Below are 12,961 nucleotides of genomic sequence, written 5' to 3' on the forward strand. Positions count from 1 at the left end.
CTCTGCAAGGCAGCATCCAATTGCTTGGGGTTCCAGTGAGTTGAAGTAAGGTAAGTTCCATGCCTGGAAGCCAGCCTGGACTTCACAAGGCACTTGGGACATTTATCAAGTGCAGGAGGTGGTGGTATACCAGATGCTGTCTCAATGACTATCTGTCTTCGGATGCCTTAGGTGGGGAGGATGCACAATGAAAAGGGCACTGTGTTCTCCTGCTGTTTATAAAACCAAGCCTTGATCACACCCCCTGCTTCTTTGGCAGGAGGGAGGGAACTGGAATTGGCTAAAGCATTGCACTACCAATCCAAGCGCAGGGAAGCAGGCACAGAGACGCAATTGTGCAAGCGAAGGAAGATAATTTTTATTTCAGAAATAGACGGAAAAGAACCAAGGCTCCGTTCCTCTCCCCGTCCCCAGCCCTCCTGTCAAATAAGTGAACAAGTCAATTGCTTTTAGTCCAAACCAAAGGACTTGGGAAGCCAGAGAACTTGAATCTTGACAGATCCAGTTTTCTGTAGTTAACCATTGAGCTAGAAATGTGGACAGCAATGAGATCTCAACAGGGGCCACTTGTAAGTGCTGCAGGGATCACGGGCCTTGGCTTCACTCACCCGTCCCCAAATTATTTGTATTGTATTTATGAAAGGATATCGCCTACCCTCTAGAGATCTTACAAGGAGAATCAGTGACATAACTTATGAAATCTACAATTACATCTCTTTGCATCAGCAAGTCTCTGGGTTGTGTCAAATCCTCTGTGTGCAGACAAAATGTACTACCAGCCTTCAGTGGGGCTTTGCTCCCCTGGAGCCCCCTGTGCGCTCCAGAAGACTGAGCAGATTCTGGGGGACACGTTGGTGTCCACCATTTTGAATCAAGATGGCACTCCCTACTAGTTCTATATATTTGAGAGCAACATCCATGTCCTGATGGAGAAGAGACACCACTGGCAAAGTAATCTCGTGCTGAAGCATTATTTTAAAGATTAGTTTTATTTGGAGAAAAACAAAAAAACCAAGAAGGGGGGAGGAGGGAAAATTTTACATAATAAAAGACATCTCCCAGTAAGTCCACACAGATTACAAATCATTTTCATAGAAGATATTTTGTACAAATTTTACATGTCTTCAGAATGTGTAAAATGCACCTCAATCCATTCGTGAACCTGTCCTGATAGAGCAGAGAGAGATAAAGAGAGAGAATAGGAGAGAGAGAGAGAGAGAGAGAGAGAGAGAGAGAGAGAGAGAGAGAGAGAGAGAGAAAAGGGAGGGTAGAAAATGCTTCTGGGGTATGCAAATTAGCACTTTACCTCAAATATAGCCCCTCCCCCCAGCATTTCACACAGTCAAAGCAATATTGCATTTCAAATCAATTATCTGCACTCAGCAGGGTCTTCCCTCCCATTTCTTTATATCCTGCCCATAGGATGTGCCACTACTCTGTATATTTCAAAGGACTGGTTTAAATTGTAGCTAAAATTTACTGAAACAAGACACCAACCACGGCAGGCTTTACAACACGCCAAATCCTGTATTTGACTCAGCCAGAATTGCTTCAAGAGGAAAATCACACTGTTCTCCTCCCCAACTAGGTAAAAACTGGCAGTTCCCTGGTGAGCCCGTGCCCACCTCCCAAAAGCTAGCCAGATCCTCCTCTGCAGCCACCATGTAAATCAGGGGGCTGAGAGTTGGCTAGTAAAACCTTGTGCTGCTTCAGTTCCACTGTGTGGATTGAATTCCCACTTGCCCTACCCATTAATTAGTTCAAGGAAGAAGAATGAAAGGACCAAGACTACTGGAAGAAATGGAAGAGATTGCTTGTCTCTGTGTCTGATGGTGCTGGGTGCTGGCGAAGGAAGCTTTAAAAAGAAATTTAGGGGACCAAAAGTAAACCCTTTTTGTAAGGGCTGAAGGAAGTTTGCCAGTCATGTTGTGTACCTACTTGCCCAAAAGTGAGGAAGGAACTTGGAACAGTCACATGATGCTCAGTCAAACTTTCAATGACTCTTGCTACCTTTAAACAGTGCCCAAGTTTAAAACAGGTGCAATTTAAATTTGTGAGAGTGGTTGTGGTGGTACCTCCGTGATTAAAAGGGGGCAGAAGAGGAAGGGATAGGAAGGGGGGAATTCAAGAAAACTTTATAGTCTCCAGAAATTGCTCTTTCAACTAATGATTCCCATAAATCCAATGGCTCCTTCATATATATTGCAACCTCCTTCAGGGAGGTTACCAAAAACTGATTCCATATGGTGGAGCACCTTGACATACAAAAAGTTACTTTCTGCATGGTTCATATGCAAGGCGCACTTTCCACATCAGCCTTGCATGGTCCTGGTGACCACTAACACAGAGAGTCTTTGCACCATTTGGCCAAACTATGTGGAAAGTGGCTTTCAACATAGAAGCCAACTGTCAGCAGCCTTTATTGTTGGGGACAGGCAAGGGTACAACCCCGGGATCAGCTCTGAGGCTTCTGAGAAGATTCCTTTGGTAGCAAAGGTTTGCTACTCAGCCTTAGTGTTGCCTGGGGCTTCCCCAAACCTGATGGATTTCAGAGGGGGACACCACCACCACCACCAGGGCGAGGTTTCTAACTTAAACCTCAGGGATTACTTGCGTAGAGATGCCAACTCTCTGCCTTGAAAAGCCATCTCATCTCTTCCCCCAGCCATCAAGGCAAGACTGCTCTCCTCCTTTTCCCAATGCACTAAAATGCTTTCAAGTTTGTTTGAAGCTTACACTGCAGAAGTCAACCAACCTGGCAAAAGGAGGAGACAGATCTTAGCTGTCCTTGTCCCCACTGTGCTCAACTAATAGGCACCTGGCCTGCTCAAGTGCTAGCCTCTCTTTTAATGGGAAGGACCTGGGGCTCTGGACGTGATTGGAAGCTGCATGAAGTCACACTCAAGACACACACTGGGCCTATTCCTTTTTTTAAAAAGACACCTGCCATTTTCTCTCTTGCTATACTTTTTTTTGCAGGGATTTCTCCAGTTAGTTCAATACTTTAAAGGCTGCAGCAGCATGCAAGAGAAACTGTATCACTTTTTCATATATTTTTTTAAAGAAAGGTTTAAGAAAGGTCTCTCCAAGGAGATGTTGACTTGTAGGCTTTTATTTTTCTGTCTTGTCTGAATAAAGGTTTGGTTTTGCTTGCCGAATATTCCTGGGTGGCAACCGGTAAGGAGACGGCATGGAGGGGCTGGAGAATTTAATCAGCGTACTCATCCCCCTCTGCTTCATCGTCACCATCCACTGACAAAGCAGCATACTTGCTAGCACAGCTAAATTTCTGCAAGAGAGGTAGGGAAGTGGGTGTTAAAACAGCACTCAAAACTGGACACTGAAAGCCATCCTGTGACACGTTTTATACATAGGGCTGTGGGTATCAGGTGTTCCTGGGATGGTGTAACACAGACATTAGAGAAGGGTGGGATGGCTACATTCTGGGCAGATAAAAGGCAGAATGCAGGGTGGGAAATCTTTTTGGCCCAGATCTTTATTTCCCCCACCTTGAGAGCCAGCTTTTGCAGGTGGATGAGATCGCCCACCTGTCAAAGCTGGGCTGTTAGGGTGGGAGAACACAGTGACCCATCAGGAATGAAACCAGCCAATGCAGGAAGAGTTCATTCCTGCTCTCTGCAGGGATCAGGTTGCAGAAGCAGCTGGACCAGCCAGGTGGGTGTGGTTTGAGGAAAACTGCCTCACTAAATTCAGACCACAACCTAGAGGTGTACCACCAAGGCATGGCGGATAAAAATGGCAGACTGGGGGACCTGAATTTGAAACCACACTGGGCAACCTTTGGGCTGATCACTGTTTCTCAAGGAAAAACAAGCTCCATGCGCCCACTATGAAGTGGGCTTTGTGGCCAAGATTCTTTGCATGCACTTCCAGGGCAAATTTCTTGATCTGGTCTTTGTTCTGTCTGTGGAAAACTTTATTTTTTATTATTAGTCCATCCTCCAATTAACAAACAAAAAACTAAGAATTCAATAACCAATGAGCACAGTTTGAGAATATAAACAAATCACAACTATCTGCTTTACAAGAGTACAAACTTGGGATTTTGGCCCTTCTACTTCCAGCTGAGGATTTAGAAAACAGATGCTTGGCTTTCTGTGACATTCGTGTGCCTCCTCTTCTATCAGCAGAATATCCTCTATCAATTGGTGAAGCCTACATTCCCTTCTCCCCACTTTTCAGAGCCAGTAATAGGAAGTAACTACGGGTACCAGTGCTGTAAAAGCTTCTCAGCAAGAAGTCTGAAGGTAGCACAAGGATATTTTAGTTACAGAATTATAATCAGTTAGTTGAATCCACAATTAACTGAGTAAAGTCCTAAGGGAATCCCGATACATTCTGGCACATTGAATGACAGAGCTGCTGCCTAATTACACCAGCATTTGACAACCACTGTTCAAAAAGCAACAGATTCAGCACTTACGGGGGTAGGGTTCTCTTCGAATTTCTTTGGCTCAGATGCAGGTCTTGAGTCATGCTCACTACTCTCTTTCCTGAAAAAGAAAACTGCTACCACGTTAATAAGGTGACCAAAGGACAAGGTTTACACACACAGAATAATGGCAGTGAGAGCCATTTGCTCCATACTCAACCCATCAGGTGCAACCCACACTCCAGCCCTATGCAGAGGAGTCTGGACAACCCAGAGCTCTGTGTGCCACAGACAGCAAACTGCAGTCGGGTGTTCCAGCCTCCAGCTGTTTTGTATCAGCTTATAGTGGATCTCCAGCATTCCCTTAGCTGCTCACTGCCTGCCCCCCGGCACAAGGTTTCCAGAGTCAGAGCATGAGGATGTGAAGACAACTGTACCTATCTGAGTCTTGCCAATGGTCTCTGCTGCCTCCATCTCCAGGACCACACCCAGAATTTCCACTTCGGCCCTTTGGAGCACTCTCCTTCTCTTCATCAGGTCGGCTTTCATCACCTAAAGTAAGTTGAGAGAAATCTGTTATTCCATCTTGAACTAATTTCAGCAATGAGATGTCAAGTTAGCCCACCCAGGTTACTAGTACCCTAACACCAGGGCTGTGTGATACATCAATAAATAATTTGAAAATGGTTTGAAGAGCTTGTTGCGGTAACATTTTTGAGCCTGCACTAGTGCCAGAGGAAGCCTGATAAGGTGCTCACCTGCTTCCTTTGCAGACAGGCTGCCTCCCTCCTCCCTTCCTCCTGGTTGTTCCACCTGCCCACATCATCACTCCAAAGCCAGGCCACTGTGAGGGGCGATCGCTGGGAAGGACCTGCCTGCCTGTGATTTTAAAGCACTGCGTTGCATGCTCCTCTGCAGAGCCCTCCTTAATTCTCCCCTACTTCCTTGCAGCCACAGCCAACCTCAAGAGCAGGCGGCTGGCTAATGCAAATATCACAATCCCTGCAGAACCATCTCTGCCTCAGCTCCGCTGTGCAAAACAGTCTCTGCTTCAGCTCTTCCCCTAATCCTGTAGCCACAGCCAATCGCAAGAGCAGGCAGCACTGAACAGCCTTCAAAGCAGCAAGCTCCTCAGCAAGGCTCTTGCTAAAAGTGTATAATAAAAGGTGCCAGGCTGGTAGGTGGCTTCTTGCTCTGATTTCCTTTCTCCCATTAACGGGGGTTATTTACTTCAGAGTAGGGGGGGGAATCGTGTCCTGTCCCTTTCCTCCCCTCAATGTGTGTGTGTGTGTGTCAAGGTGTGTGCAATGATGCCTTCCCTTGCCTTTCTGAGACACGAGGTTCTAGCTCAAGAATAAAAAAAGAGAGCATAGCCATGCCCTTAAAGCCAGCCCCAGCTCTTTCCTTCCTTCTCTGTCTGTGAGCTACATGTTGCCTGTCGTAGTAGCTCACAGACACGAGGCCTCTGCTGCCTTATGCTCTCCTATGGGAGAGGATGGCTGGCCCTCAGAGGTCCCTTCCAATTCTGTGATCATCCTACAGGTGATGCAAGTATTCTGTGTGATGTGTCCTGCCAGGGAAGCTTAAAACTTCACTTTCCCATATTCTCTGAAACAGAAAAGCCCGGGGGGGGGGGGGGGGCTGCTCCATGTGCATTTTCTCCCAGATGCCATGAGGTTCTTGGAGGTGGGGGTGGGTGGGGGCTTTTGGGAGGCCCTTCTGTGGGAAACAGAGGGGGGAAGAATTATCAGTGGCCTCCTTATGCTGAAATGGGAGATTGGGTAGTTGTTGTGTGGGGTGAGAATGATGGGGAGGGTGTTGTTGGTAAGCAGTGCAAGCAAATGTGTGTCTACTCACAAGCAAGCCCTACTGAATTCAAATGGGGCTCACTCCCAGGAAAGTAGGTTTAGTTTAACTCAATGAGGCTTACACATGCCTAGAATTCCACTGGGACCTCTGAGTAAGGAATCAGATGATCTACCACTTTCATAAATTTTAAATATGCCCACAAAACTGCAGCAATATAGTCTCCAGAAATCTTAAATGGTTTCATTGAAGCATGCTATCAAGAAGTAAAATTTTGTAACAGTTTTAACAATAAGTTAAAGGTAAGTAAAAAATTATCAGTTTTAGAGTAAGACCCTTAAGTATTAGGAATTGCCAGGACATTACCACGCTTCTCCTCTGCATAGCTACAGCCTTATTTCAGACATTGTGATATATCAAAATATTGTGATGTTGAAAACCAGATCTCGCCCAGCCCTACCTAACACTAAGCAAGTTTCATTTCAATGAAATTTACTACTGCTTGCAACAAAGTACCAGCCTTAAGGTTTGTTTTCCACCCTCTTGCTCTTCATTTTTTCTTCTCCTAAAAATGTGGAAGATTGTGTGGATTTCCCTACTTTGTAATTAGGAAAGGTGAGTCCTCTTGACTTGGGTTGCCTCCCTGAATTTTAGGGTCATCACAGTTTTCTGTATTACTCCATTATTAAGTTGAACTTCCAAGTATACTGTGCCAATTTTCTTATCAACTTGTGATCATCTTGACCACAGAACCTACCTTGCCTTCAGCAAGAAGGGAATAAATACACATTTACCTGCATGTAAGCCCCACTGAACACAGTGGGACTTACTTCCAAGTAAACACACGTAAGGACTGTATTACAAGTTTCTATTACATTGGGCAGGAGAAGTCAAGTGGGAAGATGCCGCTTGTCATTCACCCGTCAAACCATCAACAACTGAACATGTGGCAGATTACTGAAACCAGGATCCAGACAGAGAAATTCCCCAGACTGAATTTAAGGCTGCTCCTCACTGGACTCTGCTGCCCTCTCCTGGCAAGCTAGAAAATAAATCTATGAACTACACCTGCAAGCAATAAGCCATGACACTGGGAACTTTCACGACTTCTTAGTGAACAGGGAGCAGAGGTGTCTTTTTCTTGGAATAGCTATGAAGTAGATATTTTGAATTTTGAACCCTGCTCCGTATCTGCAATTATTTGAATTTGTTTTTTGGATATGGATTTTTTTTGTATTGTGAAACTGTTTTGAGATGATTCCCGGGAAGAGATTAATAAATAAAGCAGATAAAAATAAATGAAATAAAGCAGACAAATAATAATAAATGCAGCTGCCAGCCACAAGAGCCATTTCCTCAAGGCAGCGTACACCCAACACAGAGGAAGTAACAAAGAATGCATGTGTATTGCCAGGCACAACAGCTGCACACAACCACTCCTCAATCCCCAGGGCTCTCTCTCTTTGCCCCAAAGGGCCACAGGTAAGTTTCCGCCCCCGAGCCTTACCTTTCCTTGGGGCGTTCTTGGAGGGCACTCCATCTTCTGAAGGCAGGGGTGGCATAGCCTGGCTGCCGCTGCAACAAAGAACACAGGAAAGCAGCGTTGATGCTTTGTGCATACTGTACACTCCATGGAAGTTGCTACTGTAACTCCACCTCACATTCAGGTGTGTTGAATTTTTCAACTTTCAAATTCCTTAAAATGAGGGGTGCCAAAAAGTTGTGACATGACTTGGGAATTCAAAAGGTATTTTGTTTAAATTAATATAATTTAGTTTTGCTTGGTAAGTAAAAGGTGTGTGAAATTGCATAGAAATCATTGAAAATGATTGCCAAGAACTTGCAGCTATATTATTTAGTAATTTTACTTATTTATTTAGCATTGTTGCATTTTAATGTTTCTTATCTATAGTGAAGCTAGCTTTTAAGCTGGGGGTGGGGGGCCTGTCTGGCTAGAGGACCAGATACTCATCTCCCTTAATCCTGACAGGTGAGCAGGGCCACCCACTACCCAGCATTACAGAACCACCGCTCTTTCAGCCCCCAGCAACACAATATGAAAGAAAATAAATCCCCACTTCAAAATCATGAGTTCCGAATAAAACCTACCCTAGTGAACCAAAGCTTACTTTGGTTTCCATTGCACCCACCTTGCCCACAATCCCTCACATTTTGCTGTCACGTTTTATGCATTTTAAAACAACATAATTTGGCCTTAGCGTAGTACCATGCTTTCCATCCCTCCTTGGCTGAAAGGGGCAGCCCTGCCAGAGGCCCTCACCTTGTAGGGGAATGCTGGTCTGAGTCGGAGCTCTGTGAGCGGGCCGGGTGAGAGTTGCTGCTGCGCTTCACCCAGGCGTTTTCTTTTGGCGGAGGCGCTGGCATCACCTTCAGAGGAAGCTTCTCTTCCCTGGGAGTCTTGGAAGTGGGAGACAGACCTTCATCCTCTTTGCTGCTGCTTTCATTTTCCAATGATTTCTCACTCTCCCTCCTTCGTGAGGCTGGAAGCGCAGGACACAATACAACATGGGCTAAGAAGATATGCACACACACCCCAGCTGTATGATGGAAAGCACTTTTTTCCTGGACCATTCCCTAGTGATTCTGGGTTGGCATGCTTTACCAAAACAAACCACCAAAAACACCCAGTGAGTTTACAGAGCAGAAGATCACAGAACAGGCCTAAACTGGGCCGTGTGTTTAATCCACAATACAATCACAGACCTGTGAAAAGGATCTGTGCTGACAATTCCATTGTTTGATGAAGAGACTTCCTGGTTGGTTTGCATGTCAGTCTTTTTGTCTTTCCTGGGGCAGAAGTGATCAATTGCTCATAGAAAGCAACAGAAACATCCAGGTTTCTAATGTAACTGATTGGGGGTGGATGTGCTATTGCCCAATTAAAGGTTTATGCTCTATCGTGTGTGAGTGCAAGTGGGCATGCATGAGGTGTGTGCGTGAGGCATGACAATCTTGAAGTTTAGTCCAGTGTTACTATGTCCAGTCTATATGCAAGTTGAGGAATCTCTCTCTCCTACACACACACACACACACACCACCCCTCCCACCAGCTGAAATCCTCCTTGTTTTGCCTACACGAGAGAAAGCAAGCAGGGAAGTGATTCTGATAGTGAAAAATGTTTCATGGGAATGAGTTAATCATCTTCCCCCAGTACCACTGCTATGATCGAGCTCTCTCTCTCACCCACCCACCCACGACTGTGCTACCCTTACAAAAAAATGTTTAGTTTGGGCCTCAAGGTTTTTAACATGCAACTCCCCCAACACTGTCAACACCGTTTGATGGCTGTTTTGGCTAGGAAAACAAACAATTGTTAAAATACATCTCAGTTTACAGCAGAGCCCAATCCAGTCAAATTGGCCCATAGGCTCAGACCAAAGCCAGCATTTGTCAATTATACATGAAAATAGAAGCATTGTGTTTTCCCTTAGCAAAGAATTGAATGAAAATTCCCGCCAAATAGGAATCTGGGTAGTGAGCATCTAAGCTTCTTTTTTTAAAAAACCCCAACAACAAACCAAACCTAAAAAGATGCCTTCAACAAATCTCTCTGTGCAGAGTGTGGTGCTGCCTTCCAAATGGCATGATAATGATGAGCGTTACTCCCAACTGCAGAGGTGGGCAGGGATTGCTCTCAGTTGTGCAGTGATCCTGGCCATCTCCAAAGCTGAGAGTGTGGGTGGGGATTGTTCGGCAGCTGTGAAATCCAATGGTCCCCTGCTGCTCACACTGCTGCCGGCAGGGTGAATGGATGCACAGCTGTGAGGGCGTTCCAAGCGCTGTTGCACAGTGGAGCCCAAGCCTGCCTCCTTCCTTCCCCACTGGCCCCGCCAGAGCAGGAGGCGGTGGATGCTGCCCCCGGAGACACAGTCAAGCAGCCGTGTCCAAGCTAGCCCACTCCCTGCCAGCCCCTTCCACCCAGTCATTGTAGACTCTGTTAGGAAGTCTGTTGTATAAACTCTACCTACTGGTAACAGGCAATTTACATGACTAGCAACACCAACCACATGCAATCCAACTGCTTACCAACCACCAGAGGGGCAAACATTTGTCCCAACAGAGAGGACTGTACAGTACTAACTTGTAAATACCATATTGGTCTGAATATAAGCCTCACTTTTTTCCAAATTTTAAGTGCGGCTTAAATTCACGACCTTACAAAAACGGGCTTTTATGATAGCACTGCTGAAACAGGCATATGGTAAAACGGAACGGGTGTGAGTGCCTGCGGAATTTGAAGGGAGTGGCTTATATTCGGGCCAATTTGGTACCACCACTGATCGACAGCTACTTAAGCTGCTAGCTTCCCTGCTGATCAGCTATTTAGTGGTTCTGTTGGTAGGTTATGGACAACTTCCATTACGAAGAACTAAGAAACCCCAGAAAACCCCGTATTCTCAAATCTCTACACAAAGGCTTGCCGTGTGACTCAACTGAAGCTTCCCAACTGAAATACATGCTATAATCCAGGAAAGTTATGGGGTTTCCCAGAAATAGGACGATGCACTTCTGGGCTAAGTGAATGATACCCCAAAGACAACTTACTTCTTCCTGTTGGGCCTGTCCCCACAGAAGGAGTTGTACTGCCAGTCTGTGAAGACTCACTCCCTGTCCGTGACCGCTCTTGGTTATCTTCGCTACGCCAGCTGGGGTGTCTAGAACATATACAGAGAAGCAAGGCTCACTAACTGTAAATGTGGGGCACTGGATAAAAAACAAGTATACACAACTCTACAAAAAATAAATAAAAACAAGGTGGTTAAACAAAACTGAGACAATTGTGCCATTAGCACCTTTCAATCCATAGTACTGCTCAAATCAGCCCTTTAGTGGAGACCAGGTGGGGTGGCCTGTTAAGTTTGTCTGGGGTTTGAGTCTTCTGATGTTGAGCTTACTGATTCAGTCACTGGTCAGGGAGCAGCTGACGCTGCAGTACTGCAGAACTTAAGCAAATGTAGAGTTGATCAATGCCCAGATGAAAGACCACAAGAAGATACCCTCCTCAAGTATTCTGAGATGGAATACATCACAATTTCAAAGAGATATCCTTTCAGAGGAAGATTCCTAAAGGAACTCATTTTTGGGCAGAAGAAAAGGGACTCTTTGGAGAAGTGGATCACACTGTCCACAGGGAAGACTTTACAACTGAGCTATGACAACTACAGAGTGCAAGGCTTTGCATGTGGAGGCCCAGTTTCAATCCCTGGACCCCAGAAGTGAAAAGGTGGGAATAGGAAGCAACCCTCGACGTGATGCATGTTCAGGTTTGAAACAAAGGTCAGAAGCAGTTAGAGATGTTTCTTAACTGCTCAAATTATATGTGTTAAATAAAACAAGACTTTTTTTTGCTAGGGGATTATATGTAATGTGATTTGGCCTTGCAGCCACCTGTCATTAGGCTAGTGTGGCTGCTTGTGCTGTGACACAGTTTGGGATACAGCAGCTCGGGCAAGCCTGGTGCTAGCCTGGCATTCATTCTCTGGGCTTACATAGATAGCTACCCCCAAAAAAGTGCTCTGTAATGCCATGAACCTACCTACCAAGGCAGCTAATGGAATGTCAGCGCTCACCATCTTCAGCATGAGCAACTCTAGGGGTGTTCTGCAGTGTCAGAGGAGCTGCAGGCATATCTATGGACCTTTTGCAGAGATCACCAGCTTGAGCCTGTGACACACCAGCAGTCTCTCTGCTGGCTTGTGTGCAGCTCATGCTCCTTTTCTGTCACTTACCGCTCCCGGGGCCGTCGCTCTAGCCTGGGTTTATCATCTTCCAGCTGGCGCTGCAGCTTCTCTTGCTCCTTCTGTAGCCTCTCTTCTACTTCACGCTCTCTTGCAGCTGTGTCCACAGGCTTGGCCCCCCCAAAGATGGAGGCTGCACGGCTAGACTGGGTAGCAGGAGCTACAGATGTATCTTCCTCCTTGGGTGCGCTCCGAGGCTTCAGGTTCAGTTTAGGCCTCTGAGTGGGACCTAAGAGAAAAAGAACAGGAGGTTGAAAAAAGCAAAACAGTTCAGAAAAAGCAAAATGAAAAAAGCAAAGCCACTGGATTCAGGATTAGGCAAAAGCCAAGAAGCAAGAGAATTGTGAAAAATTCATATGGTTGTCTTATTTAGATAAGGAGGTGGGGATTAAAGGCTGAATGGTATGTGGCATTTAGGCCACATAAGGAGATATTGGAAACAAGGAAGAGTCAACAAAGGACCCATGCCCAACAGGGGACAAAGAATCACAAAAGGTGGGTCACCCAGTTCTCAGAAATGGCTAGGCTACATAATAAATCTTCCTTAACCGTGTCTGATGGATCTGGCAACATACCATATACACTGGGTAGGGCAAGAGGCAAACATCGCCATGGCCTAGGGTCAAATTCAGAATACCACAAGGAATAAGGGAGAACAGAATAATCTGCAGCAATACACAACCAACAATGACAGCAAAGCCAACAGTTCATTTCTTTGCTTCTGAGCAAACACCGAGCATACCTCTATCATCCCGCCGGCTGTCATCCCTGCTATAGTCATCCCGCGAGCTGCTCCACCTATCCATTCGATCATCTCGCCTCTCGTAACGGTCCTCATAGCGGTCACCACCACCCCTATAATCATCGTCCCGGCGGTATCCGCTGCCAAAGGCTCTTCTACCACTGCCTGACCTAGAGTCGAAACCTACAGGAAAAGGAAGTTCAGTGGTTTAATCTTGCACAACATGAAGACCATTATTTCTGAGGACAGCACCCCAGAGT

The 12,961-nt window shown here is 45.8% G+C and overlaps 1 protein-coding gene across 2 annotated transcripts in view; it reads right to left on the reverse strand.

Annotated features, from left to right (window-relative positions):
- Window positions 1-970: 970 nt before the first annotated feature.
- Window positions 971-12,961, reverse strand: part of EIF4B (eukaryotic translation initiation factor 4B) — a 35,022-nt gene continuing 23,031 nt past the window's right edge. For both annotated transcript variants that reach the window (XM_083428255.1, XM_083428256.1), the window contains 8 exons: window positions 12,702-12,884; window positions 11,951-12,188; window positions 10,767-10,876; window positions 8,481-8,700; window positions 7,707-7,774; window positions 4,831-4,945; window positions 4,445-4,514; window positions 971-3,289 (listed from right to left, as the gene is read on the reverse strand). In XM_083428255.1, the coding sequence (XP_083284381.1) occupies window positions 3,209-3,289; window positions 4,445-4,514; window positions 4,831-4,945; window positions 7,707-7,774; window positions 8,481-8,700; window positions 10,767-10,876; window positions 11,951-12,188; window positions 12,702-12,884 (1,085 nt within the window). In that variant the 3' untranslated portion in view covers window positions 971-3,208. The remainder of the gene's footprint in view (window positions 3,290-4,444; window positions 4,515-4,830; window positions 4,946-7,706; window positions 7,775-8,480; window positions 8,701-10,766; window positions 10,877-11,950; window positions 12,189-12,701; window positions 12,885-12,961) is intronic.

The sequence above is a fragment of the Podarcis tiliguerta genome, assembly GCF_965153285.1.
Source record: "Podarcis tiliguerta genome assembly, chromosome: 2".
Lineage (NCBI taxonomy): Eukaryota > Metazoa > Chordata > Lepidosauria > Squamata > Lacertidae > Podarcis > Podarcis tiliguerta.